General features: G+C 39.9%; 1 protein-coding gene across 2 annotated transcripts in view; it reads right to left on the bottom strand.

Annotated features, from left to right (window-relative positions):
* LOC117811288 (protein kinase C epsilon type-like) overlaps positions 1 to 24,373 on the bottom strand; it is a 95,319-nt gene that overhangs the window by 45,604 nt on the left and 25,342 nt on the right. The window contains exons 2-10 of one of the 2 annotated variants that reach the window (XM_034681472.1): positions 15,940 to 16,003; positions 7,808 to 7,976; positions 6,965 to 6,999; positions 6,789 to 6,877; positions 6,109 to 6,241; positions 5,769 to 5,911; positions 5,498 to 5,594; positions 5,140 to 5,408; positions 3,914 to 4,087 (exon numbers count right to left, since the gene is read on the bottom strand). In XM_034681472.1, the coding sequence (XP_034537363.1) occupies positions 3,914 to 4,087; positions 5,140 to 5,408; positions 5,498 to 5,594; positions 5,769 to 5,911; positions 6,109 to 6,241; positions 6,789 to 6,877; positions 6,965 to 6,999; positions 7,808 to 7,976; positions 15,940 to 16,003 (1,173 nt within the window). Of the gene's footprint in view, positions 1 to 3,913; positions 4,088 to 5,139; positions 5,409 to 5,497; positions 5,595 to 5,768; positions 5,912 to 6,108; positions 6,242 to 6,788; positions 6,878 to 6,964; positions 7,000 to 7,807; positions 7,986 to 15,939; positions 16,004 to 24,373 lie in introns of both variants that reach the window. The other variant, XM_034681471.1, reaches the window with a different exon arrangement.

Here is a 24,373-nt window from a genome sequence, read left to right as displayed (position 1 = left end):
GGCTAAGGAAATTGATTCGTCTGCAATTTTTTTTTTTTTTCTGGTGGCAAAGTAAACCACTAAAAATGTTAAAGAGTGTAAGCACACTGCACCATTAGTGTTTTGGTTTGACTTTATTAAAATGAGATTAATTACTTCGGTTGATAGCCTAGCTTCTGTGCTGGTACCTCACCTGGTTTCTCAAAAAATGGGTCTGAGCTGACTAGGTCCCCTGAGGGAAATGGACTTACTATTCAAAAGAACCTCATGCAATCTCACTATAAAAAAAGAACTATCCTTTAAAATGTGAGCATGAATTGCTTTTTTTGGCCTGCACAGTGAAATTAGGTTTAGAAGAGTTGGTTGAATAAAACAAGACACACAAACCTGAGCCTCTGCTGGAAGAAAATTGGAGGGGTGTTTTTCAGTTTTCTGATATCTTATATATGATGGACTGCATAACCTGAGGGTAAACCCTTTTTAACATAGAGCAGGATGAGTTATTACTACAAGGTTTGAAAGGTTCTATTTGGGTCCACTACATTCTAGGTCCAGAGGAATAATGGTCCACACTCACTGATAAAGCCTGTGTAAATCATAAACAAAGTAAATAATGCAAGACTTGGTTACATTTGAGAATTGGTCAGGCTAGCAGGTTGCACAAACATCAAGTTTAGTGTTCAGAAAGCCACTTAAACGTTTATCACTTACTTTATTTAACTCTTATAAAAAACAAAAAGTAAAAAAGTCGACCTCAGTGGACCTACCGCAGTTGACTGCAGTCTCACCCTGTACTGTCATGGTCAAATGAGCTAATTCATCAGCTCATTGAGTCGATGTGGATCAGACTGGCGTTGGGCCGAGTGGAACCAGAGTTATGTAAGATGTGAAGAGCAACACCACATTCAAGTTCTGTATGTGTGTGTGTGTCTGTGTATGTAGGTTTGTTTAATGTTATCACAATGAATCCAGAGAAATAAGTGTGTTTTCTGAGGAGAGTTGGGTGGGAGGGGAAGGGAAGGGGGTGGGTGATGAGGGCGGGGTCACACAGCATATGAAATACACATCACGTCCCTGATAAGGATCAAAGTAGTTATATAAGAGCCACAATCCCTTTGTTTTGTCAAAGAACACACTCGCAATCACCCCTGTCTGCCTGTGTGTGTGTGTGTGTGTGTGTGTGTGTGTGTGTGTCAGTGTGTGTGTGTGTGTGTGTGTGTGTGTGTGTGTGTGTGTGTGTCCGCCTATGTGTGAGTCCATTTAAACACCAGACACTCAGACAAAAAGAAAGAAAAAAAAAGAATAAAAGAAAGAAAAGTGAGGAAGGAGGGATGTTATGTGACAACCCAGTCTCTATGTCTGTTATTCTCTGTCTCTGCAGATGTTTGTGTTTGCTTTGGAGGAAAAATAACAGGAATAAATAAGAACAGGCGACGCCATCAGGAGACTGAATTTTCCAGAACACTGAGAAAATAAACAACAGTTACAGCTCTATAAAAATGTCACGCACTCAACTCCTCTAGTCCTGCTTAAGCAGACTTTTCGTGATCTCTGTTGTGACACATATTTGCTTTGGGCTCTCAGGAGGTTTTCTCAGGTGTTAACAAAATGCTTCACTCTACTGTCTGTCGCTGTGTACTACTAAGGCAGTCAGGAGAAACAAAAAAATACAAAGGGCATCAGCGCACAGAGCCTATTTCTAGCATTGTAGAGCAGCTTGTTATACATTTATGGTGTTTATTTCATGATCTAAATGCCCCAGGTTTGACTTGCATGATTGTTTATGTCTATACTTATCATTCAAACATTGTTGGATAGAGTCTATGAATTAATTCTACCTCAAACTTGTGACACACATAATAAGATTGTCAGATATGTTCTTTTGTAACACATCTTTAGATTGTGGTTAGGTTTTTTGAATATACTGTAGCTTGTGGTTTTCTAAATAATGTAAAAATTGCATAGGCAGCAGATATTACAAAATGCCAGAACGGTAAGTTATTTTAGAAAAGCTGACCATGCAAAGCAAAAAGAGGGGTATGTTTTCATGATATTATTTACATCTTGACATCTCAGCTAAACTCTGTGATACCTTTTAGTGAGTTAAGCTGTGCAAAAAAGGAGCTTTGGTGAATTGCTGTAGGCGCAAAGGGACTCATACCAGTGAACATTCAGTGTAAGTTTCCAGTATGTTTCTTTAACTTTATAGCCCTCATGTTTTTTTAATAAAAGTGAACACCTGTGCTGTATTCTCAGTGCCGTCAGGCTCGAGTGCCAGTGAAAGCACTTGTCACTTCAACACAACATGTGACCTGTTCCTTCAGCAGGTTGTCAAACTGGAAAAAGTACATACAGGCATTGTGCACGAACTGTAAATGTACAGAGTCTATACGTTTCCCGACAGGAACACTTATGCAACAAACGGTAGACAAAACACACAGCGGCCCTGAAGAGGTCTCTCACGTTCGCTGCATCCCACCCACGGGTGCCCTTTGTGTGGCCGTCTGTCATCGTTCACTGACTGTATGGACGGACAAATTAGCTGCAAAGTGAGATGATGAGAGGAGAGCAGAGAGTGTGTGAGAGAGCACAGAGACTAACGCTCTCTGTTTCTGAGCTGACTGCAGACATTTCACTAATGACTTCAGATCTGAAGTTTTTAAGATGCTTTCTGTAAGTAAGCAGTCTACAGTGTCTACTCAGCAGGTGTAGAAGCTGCTGAATGCTGAACTGAGGTCAGTTTGGTCCTCAACTGAATAATACAGGAGTGCTCTCACAACTACTGAGTACAGAATAAAACTAGAGTTGTATCGCTGTATTCAGCTATTGGAAATTCTAAGTGATGAGAAATATACTATTTAGACTTCAGCATCTAGGATCCTGTGTTTTTTCCATTGACATTTTCTAGACTCAATTTTCCATACTTCTTTTCTAATCCAAAAAAATGACTGATTAATGCACCTGTTAAATTTGTATAACATTCTGCATTGTTTATAATTGTCCTTTTGCATAAAAAAAAAAAAAAAAAGAGTCTTGGAATGAAATGACATTTTCCATACTATTTTTAACTTTTTTTTCTAATCCATTGTGGTATATCATTGATCTTGAATTTCAAACATTTCAACAATGTGTACGAACAATCTAAGGTGCAGTGGGAAGGGTCATGATTGACTTAGTACCCAAAGTTGGGATCATATTTAAATCACAACCTGACATCTTCAAGTTGTATTTACCTCAACCTTCTTCTCAATAATCTGTATCTTGTATAGTCTCCAGCCTTTGCTGCTTTTGAGGCCTTGAAACAAAATTAAAAAAAGGTAGGTCCACTGCGGCCTTTATAAAGATTAGGCGTGAGTAAGTTGTCCCTCTCATACTCTTTCCTCCAAAGGACTTAAGTGTTCAGTGTTTGTCAAGGAAAAATCAAAAGTTCAGGAAAGTGAGATAAACTAAAATCTGTGTTATAAAATCCCTTTTTTATATCACTTTCATAATCAGTTGTGCCATCATTTTTTTGACAGTATTTATTCAAGAGGCTTGTAATCAGGATTTGAATCAAGACAAAAGTAAAAAGTTGTGTAACCTTTTGGCGAGTTCAGTTTTATTCTTATTTTACAACACGTTAATTGTTTCCTCAAATATGAACAAAAACATTTTTAGTTTGATTTAACTATTTTAATAATAGTTCTCCCCTCTCTGTGTTCTGGGTACTTTCTGTGAGACTAACCTGTTGCACAACAACTGAAGGTCACACATTTAAGTGTGACTTGATGCTGCCATCTGGAGGTACAAAATACTTGTGCATGTCCGTTGTTTTCTTTTTGTGTGTGTGTGTGTGTGTGTGTGTGTGTGTGTGTGTGTGTGTGTGTGTGTGTGTGTGTGTGTGTGCTTGCGTGCGTGCGTGCGTGCGTGCGTGCGTGCGTGCGTGCGTGCCTACTTTAGTCTGGAAGCAGCAGAAGAGCTGTGTGAGGTACGGGTGTTTTCTGGCCAGAGCGAGGATCCGTTTCTCTGTCAGGGTGCAGTCCACGTCGTCATCCTGTAGGATCACGTCTTTTTTCAACACCTTGACGGCGTAAACCTCGTCGCTGCCTTTTAACTCCGCCAGCATCACCTGTTCACATGACACAAAGCAACCAGAGAGAGTATTCAGTTTTTTATTTATTTTTCATTTGTTTATTTCAACAGGGACAGTGTGCAGCCATTTAGTGGTACCAGAGTTAGCTAGCAGCTAATTTACATCTGTAGTCCCTGGGCAGGAGACAGAGGCGATGCCTCTGTTGAAAACAAATGATACATAATTTAAACAGCTACACAATAATACATAACCACTATAAAACAACATGGATACATTTACATCAAAACTATCAACACAATGATAAAAAATAAATAGCTAAAAGCACTACACTATGAAAGTCATTATATTTACATGTGATGAGTACATGATTGGGTTGATTTTAGCCATGATTTCATCCTGGACTTAAATGCAGCAAAGCTGCAGCACTCTCTGATTTTACTCAGTAATGAGTTCCAAGCAGATGTTGCTCTAACAGAGTGGGCTGATTTACCAAATTCAGAAGATCTGTGGTGTATAACACAGTCACCTCTATTTGCTGTCCTAGCTGTTCTACCATTATCTGCACGCAGTGATATAAACTCTTTTAATGGGGGAGCAGCCAGGCCATTTATCACTTTAAACACTAAACAAGCATCAGCAAAACCACAAAATTTTCAAAAGTTAAGAGGTTGTTCTTCTGTATTATATTGCAGTAGTGATAACTTTTTGGCTTCTTGTCCAGTACCTTTAAATTTTGGCTTGTACAGTTGTTTTCCCAGTTTGTGACCAACTTGTGACACAGTACGACAGATGGGAAAATGTCATTGCATGCATGTATAGTTTTGCTGCATCAATTGGTAGCTGGTTTCGGATAAACCTGAAGGTCCTGAGATTAAGTCTCAAAGTGTTACAGAGCTTTTTCACATGTTTCTTAAAGGACAGCTGTGAGTCTAAGAGAATTCCGAGGTATTTGAATTGTTATCATATTTAGTTTCCCTATTTTTATCATCTCGTTCTCTCACTCCGTCTCCATTGACAGATTTATTCCTGTACAAACAGATGTTAAACAGAGTAGACAAGTCAATAAATGACAGAACTCAAATGCTCACCTTTCCAAAACTTCCTTTTCCCAGAACTTTGATGAACAAAAAGTCTTGCAAGTTCATTCTCTTGACCTCAGGAGCAATGTGACCTTTAACCACTCCGTTCTCCCGGCCTCTCTCGCCCTCCACCTTGACACTTCCTTTATCCCCACCTCCTTGACTGTCGCCTGTTACTGTAGAAACAGATGAGGCGGAGGAGAGGGGATGTGTTTTCTTCTCCTCCCCACGGTGGTCTAACGACAGAGCCTTCCGGATGTTCTCCAGCTCCTTTGCATCTGAATAGATTAATAAAAATTGAGATAAGATCTGGTGCCTTTGCTCATCTGCAGGTGTAAGTGCATGCGACAATCAGAACTTTTGCTACCCTGGTCACACGGGGAGGTGGGGGCTGACTTGCAGCGATCGTCTTCTGTCTTGGGCGTCCCGGATAACGGCGGTTGAGGGTCCTGACCGTGAGAAAGCTTTTCAAAGACATAGATACATCTGTAAACACCTTCATCACCGATTTACAAAGAAACTGTTAACATCCAGTCTTAGGCCCTCAGAACTCTGCAAACAAAATTCTCAGTGAGAGCTTACATTGGTATTTTTCGCTTGGTGTGACGTCATTTCTGACTGTCTTTTCTCTGACGTACCTTTTTCCGCCTCTGGGCGCTGTTGGAGATTTTGTCTGGTGTGACACCGAGGTCAGCGAGAACTTTAGCAATCCCTCTGGCGTCCACACCACAGTTTGGAGCTACATTACTCTCACAGCGTCTGTGTACATTCACTTTACACACTGAGACACAAACACACATAGGGAAGAAAGTTTCCAATAGATCATTTAGTACAAATATCTGAACCAGTTAAATAATCCATGACACAGAACCTATTCTCTTCCTGGTGAGATAAACTACCCCTGAAAAGGACCAGATCATGTTGTCTGCATTCTTATAGCTTAAGTGTCAGATGGACAGGCACCGTGTTCATCTTTACCTTTACACTGGAGTCCCTGTCGCAGCAGACCCCACAGCAGAGAGCCACAGTGGTCGCAGAAGGTGAGAACTTTAAAGTTGTGGATGCTGAACTTGTGCGGCACATTGACGCTGAACCTCTGAGAGCCGACTTGCTGGAAGAGGGAGAAAAATGAAAGTGAGGCAAACCTGCAAAAATTGTGGTGGCCTGATGTTTCCGATTGAAATTCGGGATATGTTACCTCTACCCCGGGCTGGATAGCATGGACCCAGTTGCTTCAATAGAATCAAGTAAACACATAAAAGTGCACTAGACTCAAAGTCCGCAACCAAGTCCCCCTAACTTTACAGAACCTCAATCAAATCCCCACCGCTAAGTGCTTAAAAGCAAGACAGTAAGCACTAAACCTATTTACTAAATTGTGGCACCCTGATGACCAAATCAATGAAAGTGTGGTTCAGGAGATATATTTTGCCTTTGATATTAAACTATTTAATGTAAATTGAAAAGGATTTTATAAGTTGATGAAAGTAGTGTGTGAAAGTTCTAACAAAAGAGTGACTTAATAAAATCCTGAGGTGTACTTTTCTTTAAACCCTGCATATAGCTGTATATTTGTCATAAAGTATTGCATGTGGTCAATTGAGCCAGAGATCCTTGTATTGTATAAAAAGAAACAGCCTTCATTTACAAATCAGTACCTCTCCAATTGTGTCATCCTGCTTCTTCATCCCTGCACACTTTGTGATGATCAGCTCATGGCAGCGCTTATGGACCACACATGTGCACACTGCAGGAGAAATACACACGCGCACACACTTAAACATATTTTCTAGATTAGGCTACATTACACTGAAGGAACATGAAGTCACCCTACCTTGACACTGGTAGCCCTGCTTTCCTAAGACGCCCCTAAAGGTCAGGGAGAGACAGAAAATGTGTGAAAAAAAAAAGTGCACAGGATTAACTGAAGGAAACTGGTGCAAAGTATGCATTGTTATCCACAATCAAGATTTATTGTGGGTTACAAAGGCATTTAGTATTCTGGGAGGATGTTGTGATACATAAGAGTAGATTAAAAAGCAAATGTGCTTCATTCATTGTTTTAGTCTGGTTAAATGTATCTATTGGATTTCTGTGTCTTGGCACATTTTGCAGTGTTCTTAACAAACACATTGCTCCTCAATATGATGTTTTTTTGTTGTTGATTCACCCCATAATACCTGAACTGTGTTGGATTCCATCAAACACAGTGCTGTTCTGACAAATAGAATGTTTTTTGTCCAATGGTCTTTCAAACAGAAGAGCAACTGTCTCATGGTTTCTATGTTAGTGAAGCTAACTTGGTTTGCTGAGATGGGGGCATAAACAGCTGTCTCTGTTTATTACACCACGCTTCACAGCATCCACTGTGGGTTTACATAAAAACAAGACCAACAGGTCAGTGAGAGAAATCAGGAGAACATATTTACTGTATACAAACTGAGAACGTGCAACTGTAACACCCATTTGCATGCTTTAAAATCAAACTTGGCTTTCTCTAGAGGGTATTGCAGATAGATGCATGTATAGACATTATTTATCCGGGAATGCCTGTATATTTTATGTGTCTAACAAGTGACTACATACATTTTATTATAAAATCCTTACTGTAATGTTAAATTTGACTGATAAAAAGCACAATACTCTCTGTTTATTGGACACATATTCATTATCTCACCAGATGAAGTCCCTGCAGTGGGAGCAGTAGGTGGGCTGCCTCAGGTAGGTGGCCATGAACTTGTGTCCGTTGACCTGGTGCACCCTCCGACGGACAGCACCCTGACGCTTCCTGGGACGCATCCGCTGCCGAAACACTCGTTCCTCATTTTCTGTGGAACCTGCAGCAGCTGCATGTCCTCAAACAAGAAAAATACACAACAAATAATTTATGCATATTAGATTTAACAACATGAATATGCAGCGTGAAAGAAAGTTGCATCAACATGCTAGCAAGTGTGCATAACAATGCAGGTATCAGAAATGAACAGAGAATATGACACAAAGATGTTTCATGTCATGAAGTATGATAGCAGTGTGCTAAATGAGCATGACAAGGAGAATTTGGTTTTGGCCGGTCATGATACTGGCACAAACTCTACACTTACACCATACAGCCACTAGATGGCGGTGTCCACATGTGGGTTAAAGTGACTGAGTTTGAGTTTGGTGCCTAATATGAATTAAACACAGCGTTTCACAGCCAGTCACAAAGTCTGTCTTTGTACTTCTCTCTCTGTCTGATTAAAGAGCGTTTCCCAGAGGAACTGTTGGGGATCCAATTACTGCCAAACCTTGTGTTAATTATCAAATACTAAAACACACACACACACACACGCACACGCACACGCACACACGCACACACACACACACACACACACACACACACACACACACACACACACAAACACGCGATCTGTGGAAAGTAAGTGAAAGAGATTAGAGTATGTGATAAACTTTTAATTAGATTCAATAAGACACTTTTCAAGTTAAAACAAAAAACTGCTAACCCTTTTTCCAACAAAAATAGTTGAATTAAAAATCACAATTTTCAAGACTTCATTAATGCACACACACACATATATATATGCATTATATATTCTATTTTTTCAGTGGCTAATGTAATGTTATATATGTACTTAAGTGCCCAGGGTAGGCCCCTCTTAGGGTTTTATGTTCCTCTCCATGTCTATGTGTTTGTTAATCTATATGATATATATATATATGTGTGTAAACCAAAAAAGTAAACTAAACTAAACACAAACACAAAAAACACAAGTAAACACAAAAATAAGGCATCTTTAGTAATCATACATCTATAATCAGCCAGAGAGGAAGTCTACAACCTCTTAAACCAACGAACAAGATAAAACAACCTGGTGCAAAACACGTCAATAATCAATCAACAAGTCTTTATTTGAAAAACACCAATTCATAACAAATGTTATCAGACGGTAACCTTAATGGTAAATAAACTGACAAGGAAATTTGTGGCAAAATCTCTGTTAATAAATACTCTGACTAATATTGACCAGACAAAACAGCATGCTCTGTTTGGGCAGACAACCAGTTACATCAATGTTTGTTTCCCTTTTTGACCAATCATTTATCTTCAACTAGTGCTCCGGTGCAAATGCTCACCTCCTCTTTTAATCTTTTTCATTGTCATTGCATGATTTTCGCCCGATACATGTCAATGAGAAGTCTGTTTACACTCAATTGTAGGAAGCCAAAACTGCTGTTAGCTGTTAGCTATCTTATCAAAACCTGGACAAAGCTACTGCTGGCAGCTAGAAAAATGAGTACCTCAGTACAACCAGCAGCCTGTATGGTGGGAAATAAGTAAAACGATGACTTGTGGACTAATTGTTGTTATAAATACCAAACACAGAGTCTCAAAGAAAGGGCAAAATGTTTCTACACCATAGACTTTCTTGAACCTTACACTGATAACTTGTTCTGTCCTCACCTGGGACAGAGGATCTCCAAAGCTCAAGAGAGGTCTGACATGTAAAAACAACTGAAACCTGAGGAAATCATTTCTATATATCAAAGTAAACAATTTTAGCTATACTCTTCATTGATAAAAGCAAGAACTTATCATCATGACCCTACTCTTCCCTGAGAAATATTACATATCTCTCATGTTGACCTGTTTTCAAGCCCTTCATCTAGAGCTAAACCCATCCAGAGCTAAACCTTTCAACTGGCTGAAATAATTGACCTCTGTCAAGTTGTTCATGAAAATATGACACATAACATAAAGACATTGACAATCCTAACCTGTCCTGAGCTCATTAATTCCCTGTCAAAGATGGAGTCCTATTGGAATTGCTCTACAAAGTCTTGTCAATACTGGTGTTAAACCCCAGGGTCAGGACTTTTTGTACATCCTGTCTGCCCCCGGCATGTCCTCACTCTGACTCTTCCAGCCCTTCTGCTACGCCCCATCACTATCGCCTAGCAACTGATGACTGCTGCCAAGCAACAGTGTTAGTCTTAGTGTCCTCCATCAAATAGGGTTCACGGATGAGGGTGGGGGTTGGGATAGGCATGCTGTTCCTCTGTGGTGTCCTTACCTTAACTCTTGAAGTGGTAGTGAAGCCTGAAGCCCCAACAGTAAGACAGTAAGCAGCACTACAGTAAATGTCACAACAAGGAGCAGCTAGATCACTACAGCACTTTCACACACTAGCAGAAATAAAAAGGCCAAATTAGTGGGATTTTGTGGGACATGCAGCAACCAGTTTGTATACAAGTAGATGAAGAATGAGTCTAAGCTCCTGTGTGGAACTATTGTGGACAAAGGCAGACAGCATGTTTGTATGACAGCTGTTACACAAAGGTATGGATACATCAAGAATTATAAAGGGCAATTAGGACATGTAAGTTCACCCCTGTGTGGTGTTAACTGTGATATGATGAGAAATAAGGTAGACAACATTATAAGGTGCACTGTAAGGTAGTAAATAAAGGGGCAATAAGGAGTTCAGATATGAAAAATAGAGCATAAAATGTATAAAGTAAAATTTGTACAGGATGGTAAGTTGCAAGCTGTTTCTTCCACATGTTCTTAGTGACCTTATCAGACACAGACCCATGGGGTTACAGTTATTTGAAGTAGAGAAACAGTCAATCTTGTTGAAGATTTTGTGTTTTTGTAGGCTAAATGGAGGCGTCACTATTAATTTTAGTCTGTTTCATAAAAAACAAAAGCTTTAAGCTGCTAAATTTGGCCCACAAACCATCGTCTTAGTCATGCCAAGGGTCTTTAGCAGCTTCTACATCTTCAATATTTTTAGATGGGTTAACAAGGATTGTGTTTGTTTTAACGAAGGGTCCTAAAAAAGTATTAAATATTTATACTATGAACAACCATAGAGAATCTGCCAACCAATTACATCTTGCAAGAAAGCGACCAAGTGACAGACTGCAGCAGGAAGCTACTGATGGTAGTGGCATCAGGGAGGAAAGGCCAACTTAAAGCGAAATGCCTTCCAAACCAAAACCAACATCCTCTTCAGTCTACATCTACAGTGTGTAGTTCTTCTGAGAAGTGATATAGGGTATGATATTTTGAAAACTATACTGCTCAGTACCAGCACAGGGAAGTGGCACCAACCCAAGACTTGCTGTTGGTATGCATCCGACACAATAACATAATGACAATGTATGATAACAGCTTAACCAGCAAATCTGCAACTGCCCGCCACAGCAGTGCTTTCACCCAAATGCTACCTTCAGCAGATCAATATGATAAGAGTGAAAATGTTAAAATGTGGATGTTTAGCAAGTGTAATGATACCCATATTCCCCATCAATAAAACATACACCTGATGGAATAAAACTCCAAGCAGGACTGATTAGACTGCTTGGGGACTTGATAAATGGGGCTTCTTACACTCTTTCTTTATCTTGTGTCCCATTACTGAATGTTACTAATTTTACATCTTTCCATGAGTTTTGACCTCTCTCTTATCTTCAGTAAACCTGAATGACTGCTTGCTATGTTTATTGACTGTCTTAATCAAATTAACATCTTAATTGTTATTGCTAAATTGGTAAGATTTTAACTACTATTACTGATGTCATTACCATAAGTCAATTATCTGTAATCATTTTGTTTCAGTCTATCTGTATTTCTGTCTCTCCCCTCTAGTGCAGTCCAACCAGTCTCAAATGAGTCTGGTTGTGCTGTAGGTTTCTGCTTGTTTAAGGGCATCACTTCTAATTTAGAGGTAGTTTTAATAATTATTTTCCAAGCTGCTTTGGATGTGCTAAATTTAAAAATCCACCCTCAAGTGTTTGTATTTATCTCAATACATATTAAAAAATACTTATTATCATTAATTTATTAGGTTGTGTTCAGCTTTTATCTACAGGCAAACTTCCCCATTAGAGATCAATTAAGCTATGAATAAATAAACCAAAGTGTTCACATGAAGCTGCTAAATTTTCCAAACAAAACTTCTTTGTGTTCAGAGCATAGTGCTCTTACAGCCTAAATGGATTATAAACATTTTACCTGCTATTAGCAACAAGCAGCATCTTATCCTGTGCTGGTGACAGCAGGTCTTTATATGTGTGTGAAGGCTAATAGGTTGATTGCAGCTCTCAGGCCTGACAGTTCACCCATGTGTTTTCTGCTATGTAAACACATTTAAGTAATGACTGCAATTTCAGCCACTCTCCCTTTCACACACAGAAATATAAATATATATTGTATGTCTCTACACACGGAGAGATAAAGACAAGCATATTTATAGTTGTGAGAAAAAGAAAAGTGCTTCTCAAATCACACATTTCTCTCTCTCTTTCTCTCTCTCTCTCTTTCTCTCTTCTGATGATGTAACTGGTCCATTTGAGCATTAGAGAGCACTCCACTTCACTAATCAATTTATCACCCCTCCTCAACCTCTAGTTCACCCTCTCTCCATCTTTCTCATCTTCCATTCTCTCGTGTCTCTGGAACATGTAATCGAGGCACACACACACACACACACACACACACACACACACGCACACACACACACACACACGCACGCACACACACGCACACACACAACAGGTAAACATTCATTCTGTCATGTCTAGTGCATACAGTAACATTCAGCGGCTATGTTGGCATGGTTTGAAAGTCATTTACATCTTTAGAAGAGGAAAACATGTTGTTTCTATTTTAGTCTAAATTGGTTTTATATATTTATTTTTTTTACAATTTAAGGTTTGTTGACATTACATGTGTTAAAAATGTGGTAATGTATATTGTTTAGTTTTTATAAAATGAATCTTTGAAGATTTTTTTGACTTTTTTCTCAATTCTTACACTAACTCAGCATTTTTTATTAACCAAATATTTTGGCAAGTCAGTTGTTCAAAGGACTCACAGAAGTGTCTCTTGATTGGTCAGTCGCATGTTGTCTCTGCATACTTACATTACTTTAGAAAAACATATGGTACACATGTTTACGTTTAAAATGGTTGCAGTTTGGTTTGGCTGAACACACCAAGACTACTTTGTTTAATCTAGAAAAATATTGTGGTTTAGGCCAAAACTCTAACATTTGTCAAAATATGCATGTTTCATACTAAGTATTACATAATACAAAGTACTAAATGTTGAATATTGATCCATAAGACTCAATATCCAACTGGATAAAAATGTTCCTTTTTTTCTCATCTTTTTTTTTTTTTGGACCAGACCATCATTCAAAACAGACTCATTGCTCTTTATACTAAATCATCAGACTATTGTATGATAACTATGCTCAATTCATTCTATATTTTGGCAGGTGCCTATCCTATAGATGGTTTTAAGGGCATGACAACACCAATTTCTTCTATTCCTATAATATTAAATTTTAAAGCATGTTGTCAGCCAATTGTAATCCAAACATCATCTGCTGTGCTGTGCTGTGATGCTCTGCTATGTGATGGTGTTGACTAGGGGTGCAACGGATCAAAAAACTCACGGTTCGGATCGTATCACGGATTTGAGTCACGGATCGGATCATTTTTCGGATCAACAAAAAAAAAAAAAAAAGAAAGAAGACAAGATAAATATAACTTTGTCCCTCTATTTATTTTGTAAAACTCTTTGCCCATTAAATAAAAACAACATTCAACTCAAAATTTACTGCATGTGCAAAGCACCCTATCTGTGGGCCCAGTCCTGCCTCATTCACTGCATTTCATGGCATGGCAAGTGAAGGAGCAGAGGAACTTCAAAAGTTTCACTCCATTCTTCTTTCATTTGCTGATTTTCACCGTCCAATTTTCTTTGAGCAGCAAACTGTGAACACACCGTTTTATTCTAGGGTCCTACAGTTGGCAAAGTGCCAACATGCGAACTGCTCCATAAACGAAAGTGAAAGTTAAAAATTGCACTCGCAGCATTGGACTCTAAGTGACCCAGTAACAGCCTGTCTGCGTATCGTTGACATGGAGAAAAAAATCCCGGTAAACACGGGGTGACCCGACCAAAACACAGAGTGAAGGAGTAACAGTTCGGGGGCCACAAATAGGCGGCCGGATGCGGCCCGCGGGCCGTGTATTGACGGCCTCTGGTCTAGTGGGTGCGCAACGGAATATCATAACGTGGCTCAATCACATTCAGCATTCACTGTATTTCACAGGGAAACCAAAATGCTCCAATACATGTGACTTCCAAGATGCAGGAGGGTTATAATGTTCCTCTGCTCCTTCACTTGCCATGACTACCACTGCGCTTGACGAGTGAGTTGACGCGCAACCTTTTTTTTTTTTCCATCAACCGATCCGCGGACCACGTCCGTGCCGAACCGTGGAGAGGCATCCGTACGGATCACAGATCAACGATGATCCGTTGCACCACTAGTGTTGACAGGTCTGTAAACTATGAAGTTCAAATGTTTGGTCTGCTGTAAATTACATGAAGGCACCATTTCTAAATCACCCAAAGCAGTTTTTTTGTGATGAAAAGGTCATATCTGTCAGATCACATTACATACCTATATGTTACAGGCCCTTATTGACAAATACTAACTAGACCCTAGAGACAATTTAGCCAACGACAGCACTGATGTGTTCATGTGAGTGAAACCGTGGAGGATGAACTGTATAGAAAGCAACACCCTGGACCAAATTACAGCTTAAGGATATCTTTCAAAACCTTGTCTCTAACTGCAAGCTGAGGTGATCATCCTCATGCCTTCAAATGAACCGTGTCTTATTTGCCTAACTGTACGGCACTAACACGTGCTAATGAACTACATCTTTTTCTTGATGTAAGGGTGTCCTTGGCCCACAGGTTTCAGATTTCATATTATTAATATTACACAGAAACTTTACAAAAAACAGAAGTCATATTCAAATGTTAACAGTCACATTTCAAAGGCTAGGCTACCACTTCATAGGTCACTATGTAAGAGTCATTGGTTTAACCTAAGAGGTGGATACAGTGACGGAGAAAGAGGAAGATGCGGCGCGGAAGTGTTACTCAACACATGCGGTCGGACTGGCTTCCACAAAGCTTTTACGCAGCAACCATAGGCACTAAACACACACACACACACACACACACGCACACGCACACACACACACACACACACACACACAGTTCCAACAGTTGTGTCACTAAAAACTGTACCTATGAAAATGTTTACGTTCTTCTTTGAAATGTAAAAATGACATCCCCATATCATAGAGTATGTCTCATTACAGCTAGGAGGACTAGTTGTCGTTCAGGCTGCTCTTTCAGCTTGTTCATACAGGTAAAGTGCAAATTCAGACAAACATGACAGAGCTCTTCATTTAATAGTCGGTCTACATGCCTGTTTAAGTGAGGTTACACATTCACTATCATGAGGGAAAACAGCAACACTTGTGTATTATGATGTATTATTACCTTTCATGCATACAAGACCTGTTAAATACATCTTTAACTGAGCAAAATTACCCTGTACAAGTTTCAATCTGCTATAGTCTCAAGACAGTAGACAAAACATATCAAATTGATAAAACCACAATGGGAATTTACCTGGAGTTTGATGAAGCAACATTGTTTGTCTTGAGTAAAATTAAGAGGAATTGACTAGGAAGCTTTTACTGTAAGGCCACAATTACTCAACAAAAATCACCATATAATCCAGAGAATCAAAATGACATAAGCAGACACTTCATACAGGATTAACAAGATGAGATTATCACTTCACACTAAAAGCCTTGGGAACGATTACACAACAGCTTTTTGTGCTATTAACTCCAAGGACAAAAACTGAGCACGAAGGACAACAGCAATTATTCTGTGTCGTACAGTAATCAGTGACTTCTTACCTTCACTGGAAGATCCTGATAGATCAATGACAACATACACCTTCCCCTCTGGCTCCAGGTCAATCTGAGAATAGAGAAGTGATGGAGGAGGGAAAAAAGGACATGGGAGAGAAAGAAAAAAGACAGTTGAGTTTTCAAATAAAATTTGATCCTACATGGTTTCAATAGCAGTCTTGTGTGACCAGTGCAAACGCTGCATATTGCACAAGACGAAAATAGATGTTAAGTGGGTAGATACAGTAAAAAAATTTGGCTAATATGTTTTGTTATGTTATTCTTTTTGATAAAAGTGCACCTCAAACTGTGCTGCAAATACAAACTTGATGTGCTGGTGCTGTTTGGATGTATCATAATGAGTCATGCATTCATTTGGAGTGAAAATGTTCTATGCAAATGAGAAGCATTGCAAAAATGTGGAATTCACAAACATTGGTGCCAACAGCTACACGCAGTAAGAGGAGGAGCAGCTCTTCAGCCGGCTTCATGTAAAAGAGTTGGCTTTAAGGATGGAGCCATACGTGATGACACATCCCTAATGGCATATATATGATTCAATTTGAACTTTAACCCTAAGCATTGTTTTCCATGATCACTACGTATTGGAAAAAAATGTTCTTTAGCTTTCCACCCACTCACCACTAATACAAAGTTGTCAACCTGTGGGAAAGTGTGCAATTGTAACATCCTATCTGACCTAAATCTCTGAGTATCACTTGCAGCACAGCAGCGATGTGGTAACATGTAGAAGAAGGAAAGTTAGAGAGAAAAACAGTGTGTGCGTGTGTGTAGCTTATAGTGAACTAGAGATTGACACATATCCTGTCGAACGCCCACACATCAGATTTACATCCAACACACAAACACTGCAGTCTAAAAGCATGAAGTCCAGAAAGAAGCCCCCTAGGAAGTGATGACAACTGCTGCTCTACAATTTGCAGGGTGTCTGCCCATGTGTGTGTACTGTAAAGTGTGTGTGTGTGTGCACGTGTGTGAGCATGCCTGAGTGCCTTTTCATCTCATGAAAGCAAGTGGGCATCAGGCGGGGGCTCACAGAAATTTTATCAGCAGCTTGCACCACCCACAGCGTCCACAGTCGCCCCATTTACACACACACAGTGCAGAGTACTGAGTGAAGGCTTGGTGCAGCAAAGGCAAAAACAGGCGTGGGTTCACTAATGTATACAGTAAGAGATGGAACGCAGAGAGAGAGAGAGAGAGAGAGAGAGAGAGAGAGAGAGAGAGAGAGAGACGGATGAGGGGGAGGACAGAGAAAGTTTGTTGGCTCTTTCCAATGTAAAAGTGAAGCGGGGGAGGGAAGCTCCCTCTCTTCTTTCATGCAGACACAATCTTGCTTCATATCCAGCTTTTAATTGTTCCAGGAATGGCACCTATTTGTTGTTTTTTTTGGGGGGGGGTTAGATGTTTTTTTGTTTTATTTTACTATCAGTACACAGGGAGTGTTCAGAGGTTTAACAGGATAATTATTCCCATCCATCTGCATTTTCTACAAGAAGCAGCGGAAGGCAGGAAGTCATTGTGGCAGATGGACATGTGGAGATGAGGGTGGCAGAATATTACAGTGAATCTGGCAGCTGATGGAAGGGGGTGGTTCCTGTTGCAAAGATGTTCTATACTATTGAAAAGAAAAAATGACAGCAGCATATTTGAAATTCAGGCCTTCTTTGTAAAAAAGTGTCCATCAAAAATGTAATAATTATCGTGTTGTTTTATTAAGAATTCTTTAGTGGATGTTTTGTTTCAGCATCCATGCGCACTAAAATTGGGCTAACAACAGCTATTATTTTCCTCAAAGGGATGGCATTGTTACAATTAGTGGGAGCAAACATAGTAAAGCCATCCAGGGCGCATAGTATTGCACTAATATACACTACCGTTCAAAAGTTTGGGGTCACTTAGAAATGTCCTTATTTTTGAAAGAAAAGCACTGTTTTTTCCAATAAAGATAACATTAAATTAATCAGAAATACACTCTATACATTGTTAATGCTGTAAATGACTATTCTAGCTGCAAACATCTGCTTTTTAATGGAATATCTACAGGTGTATAGAGGCTCATTTCCAGCAACCATCACTCCAGTGTTCTAATGGTACATTGTGTTTGCTAATCGCGTTAGAAAGCTAATGGATGATTAGAAACATCTTGAAAACCCTTGTGCAGTTACGTTAGCACTGCTGAAAATGGTTTTGCTGGTTAGAGAAGCTGTAAAACTGGCCTTTCTTTGAGCTAGTTGAGTATCTGGAGCATCACATTTGTGGGTTTGATTATACTCTCAAAATGGCCAGAAAAAGAGAACTTTTATATGAAACTCTGCAGCCTATTCTTGTTCTTAGAAATGAAGGCTATTCCATGCGAGAAATTACCAAGAAACTGAACATTTCCTACAACGATGTGTACTACTCCCTTCAGAGAACAGCACAAACAGGCTCTAACCAGAGTAGAAAGAGAAGTGAGAGGCCCCGGTGCACAACTGAACAAGAGGACGAGTACAGTAGAGTCTCTAGTTTGAGAACTAGACGCCTCACAGGTCCTGAACTGGCAGCTTCATTAAATGGTACCCGCAAAACGCCAGTGTCAACGTCTACAGTGAAGAGGCGACTCCGGGATGCTGGCCTTCTAGGCAGAGTGGCAAAGAAAAGGCCATATCTGAGACTGACCAATAAAAGGAAAAGATTAATATGTGCAAAAGAACAGACATTGGACAGAGGAAGATTGGAAAAAGGTGTTATGGACAGACGAATCGAAGTTTCAGGTGTTTGGATCACACAGAAGAACATTTGTGAGACGCAGAACAAGTGAAAAGATGCTGGAAGAGTGGTGCCATCTGTCAAGCATGGTGGAGGTAATGTGATGGTCTGGGGCTGCTTTGGTGCAGGTAAAGTGGGAGATTTGTAAAAAATAAAAGGGATTTTGAATAATGAAGGCTATCACTCAATTTTGCAACGCCATGCCATAAGCACTGTCCAACCTGTGGACAGTGCTTGATTGGAGCCAATTTCCTCCTACAACAGGACAATGACCCAAAGCACACCTCCAGATTATGCAAGAACTGTTTAGGGAAGAAGCAGGCAGCTGGTATTCTGTCTGTAATGAAGTGGACAGCACAGTCACCAGATCTCAACCCCATTGAGCTGTTGTGGGAGCAGCTTGACCGTATGGTACGCAAGAAGTGTCCATCAAGCCAATCCAACTTGTGGGAGGTGCTTCAGGAAGCGTGCGGGGAAATTTCTTCGGATTCCCTCAACAAATAAACAGCTAGAATGCCAAAGGTCTGCAATGTTGTAATTGCTCCAAAGGGAGCATTCTTTGATGAAAGCAAAGTTTGAAGGACAAAATTATTATTTCAACTAAAAATCCTTATTTCTAACATTCTCTATGTCTTGACTATATTTTCTATTCATTTTGTAACTCATTTGATAAATAAAAGTGTGAGTTTTCATGAAAAACACAAAATTGTCTGGGTGACCCCAAACTTTTGAACGGTAGTGTACCTACCTTTTTTTTAATTATTATTTTTATTATTATTGTATGATTCACGCAGCAAATGTGCATTTAACAGCCCAAAGTTTTCACAAGGCTTCATCCACCCATAACAAGGGAATACTATGTTTTCACTAGAGATGGGTGGATGAGACTGAGGCCCCCAAGCTATGTAATCTACACTGATTCAGTCCAAAGCATTAAAGCTTGTACTTCTCTAAGTCAATTTAACAGTTTAGAAAAGTTGACAGTTGAATAACATTATCTAAGAAAAGAGGTATGAAAAATGTGCCTTAGTCACACACAGTTATATAAACTCCACCTGATACCACCTTAAAATGACTTCATTTCACTCCATTATTACAGCAAGCAGAAATCATACAAATATTAGCAAGGTAGTAAATAATACTCAAATAACAACAATGCACCAGGCCTCTAAGACCTTCCTCAGTTTTAATAGAAACTATGAAAATCAGCAAGGTGTGGGCTTGTTTCAGACTGTATCAGGAGGGTTGTTCTAAGTTTTCTAAGCCACTAGATGTCACTGTGTTTTACTCACTGAGTTTGAAGCTTTATGGTTTTCAATCCTTTTCTGCACAAATTCAAAAAGCTCACATAAAGTATCATCAGCCCATCAAGCTAACTCTCTTCAAACATTGCAGTGCTCACCTCTTCCTGGTGTTAACCTCAGCAGAGGGCCGAGTCACAAACAGACTGGAAGGGTCTGACATCTGGTTAAGAGCTGCAGGAGTAAACCAGTGCGGGGTAACAGTGTCTCAAATGAAATTGATCTGCATCATTATATTGACTCTGTGTTTTTTTGATTTGGTGGTAGTTATCTTAATTTCTGTGAATTTTATTCGATTTCATAATTTTCATCAATAACCTTTATTTAAGTCTCAAAAGTCATTGAAGTTGCCCTCATCTTCCCCCCCTCCACCACCCCCGCTAAGTGGTCTAGTCCACCTGATTACCTGCAGTATATAAGGCAGCTAGTTGCTTCTGCTGTAAGCTTGGTGTTGCTGGCAGACAAAATGCAACATGACTGCGCTTTGTATGTTGCCTTGTCTCTTGTCTTCTTTTTGGGAAACCTCGAACCACTACTGAACAAGCCAACAAAGCCAACAAAGGTAGGGCACCATTAATGTATAAATAAATTAACCCAGTTGAGGTTAAGATTTGTTGCATTGAAACCATTGCAGAAGTTGAAATTCACTTGTTTTCTTGTGGGAAAAAAGTTAAGTGTATCATGTATGACATTGTTTTTTATGGAATGGCTTCGGGCATTGAGGTTTGGAGAGGGTATTGAGTTAGCATAGACATTTAGCTGAATAATCCTTTTGAAGCACTCGTGAAAAACTAAATCTTTATGCAGGAAATCAGTTTCTAAGCCAATTATGACATCATCATGAAGTAAAAACAGCTCACTCTCTACACAGACTCCAAACATCCCAAACAAACTCACACATACACACACCCCCTCCCTTCCTGTGAGGTCACAGCCCTCCATTCACCAGCTGCTACTGAGCGTGCTCAGACTCACAGGTGCAGATGTCACTAAATATAGAAGCGGTAGAGGAAGGAAAAGGCCCTCCAGTGTGTTGGTGAATGTGTGTGTCCAAGTGTGTTGCCGCCTTGTGTTAACTCTCATACACATGGATTGAGGATGCACTGCAGTCCTCCTGCTCCCTGTTTATCTGAGAGCTGTAGGCTGTACACATGCAGAGGTCAAAGGGCAAAGGAGGGCATGCAGTAGGGGTGCATATTTTCTCAGTGGAGGATGAGGGCGAAGATAAAGCATTTTAAAATAATTTGTGCTGCATGGCCATGGCGGCATTCATGGAAAACTGCTTAAGGTTTTTGTTAGCAAATACAAACGTATCTTTGATTCTTGCTTCCTAGATGCACACAGCAACTTTGGTGTGGTCAAAACTCCTGTGAGGAACCTTAGGATCTTGTCAGTTTTGGTGACCCCGAAGTAAAGGAGGCACTTCTTTTTACTTGACTGAACTTGAAACATCAATTCAGCAGCATAATATTGTTTTTGTTTGCCGTTTAGGCTTTGGACTTCATCACTCCTGGCATATTAACTTTACACGCAGAAATCATGGAGGGATGGCATATCTTAAAAGCTACAGTCAGAGCCTGAAGGTGGATGATGTAGCGGGCTGAAAGTTTGAACGCAGCACTGATGCAGGACAGCACAGTGGTATTGGCAGAGATCAGAGGCAGAAATCAGAAGTCTTGAAGCTTAAACAGATCATCTAAAAGGGATGAAACTTTGTCAGGGGATTCTGAGAATGAGGTATGACAGATGAGATAGTAGTGCAGCTCCAGTTGCATGCCTGTACTAGCTTGCAAATGTTGCTCCATTTGTTTAAAATATAAATTATATAAATTCCCAGTCTAAAGGTTATAACAACACTTAAAAAATCAAAAATAGGGGTGCTGGCGGTCTAAGTGCTACACATACAGAGGCTATAGTCCTCATCGCTGAGATCGCCGGTTCGACTCCCAGCCTCAACCATTTGCTGCATGTCTTCCCCCACTCTCTTCTCCCCATGTTTCCTGTCCCTCTTCAGCTGTCCTATCAGTAAAGGCCATCCACAACCTCTGCCCCCGTATCTGTCTGATCTCCTACACATTGTTACCCCCTCTTGCTCCCTCAGGTCTTCCTCCTCCCTTCACCTCTCTGTGCCCCCTGCCCGTCTCAGCACCATGGGGAGCAGAGCTTTCAGTCGCTCTTCTCCCCAACTCTGGAACTCACTCCCACCAGACATCCGTAACTCTCACTCACTACCCCTGTTCAAATACAAACTTAGCAACCATCTGTTTCAAACTGCATTCCCTGTCTAACTTCAATGCCTCATTTTAACTTGGTGTAACTCTGCTTGTGTTTTTTTTTTAAATTTATTTTATCACGTTGTTTTTATTTATTGTGTTTTAATCTGCCTGTAAAGTGACCTTGAGTGTTTTGAAAGGCGCTTCTAAATAAAATGTATTTCTTATTATTATAAAAGGCCAAAATATATACATAACTTAAAATGTCTTCTTTTTTTTTTTTAAGTAAAACATTAGCTCAACTGTGTAACCCAGCCGAACAAGGGATCCCTGCAGGGTGTGCAGTTTAACAATGTCAAATTGGTGCGTAGAGCGTGGCTAGCCTTAGCAGTGCGAGCACCGGTAATCAGTCCTACTCCAGGTTAACATCCACATTGCTGTTCTGGTTACGCTCTGCTCCGGTTAAGTGATTATATGCCAAGTTAAACTGAAACTGCCTACTTTCTTTTCTTCATAAAGATACTGCCTATTCCTGTTAAGTCAATTAAATGCACACATCCTTGATAATAACAATATGTATACATTTTCAGGCTCAGTTTCAGTCCGTTTCATGACCAGAAAAAAATCTTGAGGGAAGCTTTAAGTTAAGGAAACATTAGGTTTACTAAAAATGATCATTTCCAGTCTGGTTTTGGACAGAAGCGCCTGCATTAAAGCCAATCTCCTGTTGTGATGGATTCAGCAACAAACTGGACACTGGACACAGAAGACTCAGGAGACTCGGATGGCTTACGTTGAAATAGTTTATGTAGAACTCGATCGAGGAGAAATAACATAACAGTACACAGGCAGGAGAGTGCAGTGCAATGCCAAGTCAGTTCTGCCAGACAAATCCTCAGGCGTGGTATTTATTCCCTCCGAAGATGACACTAAAGTTAGGTAACTTCTGGAGACAGTAAGTCGGCCATGAAACATAGATAAAGACAGGAGCAGGGGGGGAGACCTTGACTACTACCCTGACACTATCTCACCCGTCACAGATGACATAGGAATCAAGTTATTCTAACTTGACATTGAGACAGAAAGAATACAATCTTACATACATATATATATAATCATGAAAATTCCACGACACCTGTCCAACAGCAATTATTCTTTTTATATACTTGAAGAGTACACTGCTCCCTATATTGACACTATGTGTTGGCTTTGGATATAAACCTTGTTTCATGCTTTTTTCTTCAGATCACTTCCATGAAACCACACACTCTGTACCATCCATCTTAAGCCTATGAATGCATCACTACAAGCAAATAAAGTTTCAATGTTTAAGATGATCTGGTGTTACCCACACCTTAAGCTCTCAAACTTTGCTAAAGATCAGAACAACATGATCTTGTTAAGCTGTACAGAAAAATAGAAGAACCAGGTTTTACATGATGACTTATAGACACCCAACAGGTTCTGTTAACAGCTGGTAGATTTCAACCCAGAATTAAGTAATGAAGAAAAAAACCTGAGGAGTTGTGTTTTTTCAATTTAGTTTTACATAGCCCATTCCATCCCTACGACAATGTGATCTTTAAAAACCCTCTTTACAACTATGGCTATAGCTGTCATGAGGATAAACACAAAGGATTCTGGGATTTACCACACTACGCCCACCACACAATAAATCTCACTGGAACACACTCAGCTAATTCCATTATGCAGGTGCAGGACAGTCACTATAAACATCACATGGTCTTCATCATGTGCTCAACTGCGGGTACTAAAGTGTGTATTTTTGTGTGTGTGTGCATAAAATGTTTTTGCATGTAGTACATTATATTTAACATGAACAAAAATCTAATTAACCTCTTTTGACAAAGGTCTTCTACTGTATGCTTAGTTTAGGGAAACACACATACTCACAAATACACACTCTTACAGGAACACACACAAAAATACACGTACGGGAACACACAGGCAAATTACATTACAGGCTACAAACTCAATTGAGCAGGTTTCCCCCCACCAGCCTTAATGCATCCATCTGAAACTGTGTGTGTGTGTGTGTGTGTGTGTGTGTGTGTGTGTGTGTGTGTGTGTGTGTGTGTGTGTGTGTGTGTGTGTGTGTGTGTGTGTGTGTGTGTGTGTGTGTGTGTGTGTGTG

The sequence above is a fragment of the Notolabrus celidotus genome, chromosome 4 (assembly GCF_009762535.1).
Source record: "Notolabrus celidotus isolate fNotCel1 chromosome 4, fNotCel1.pri, whole genome shotgun sequence".
NCBI lineage: Eukaryota > Metazoa > Chordata > Actinopteri > Labriformes > Labridae > Notolabrus > Notolabrus celidotus.
This window is presented reverse-complemented; position numbering and strand designations above follow the sequence as displayed.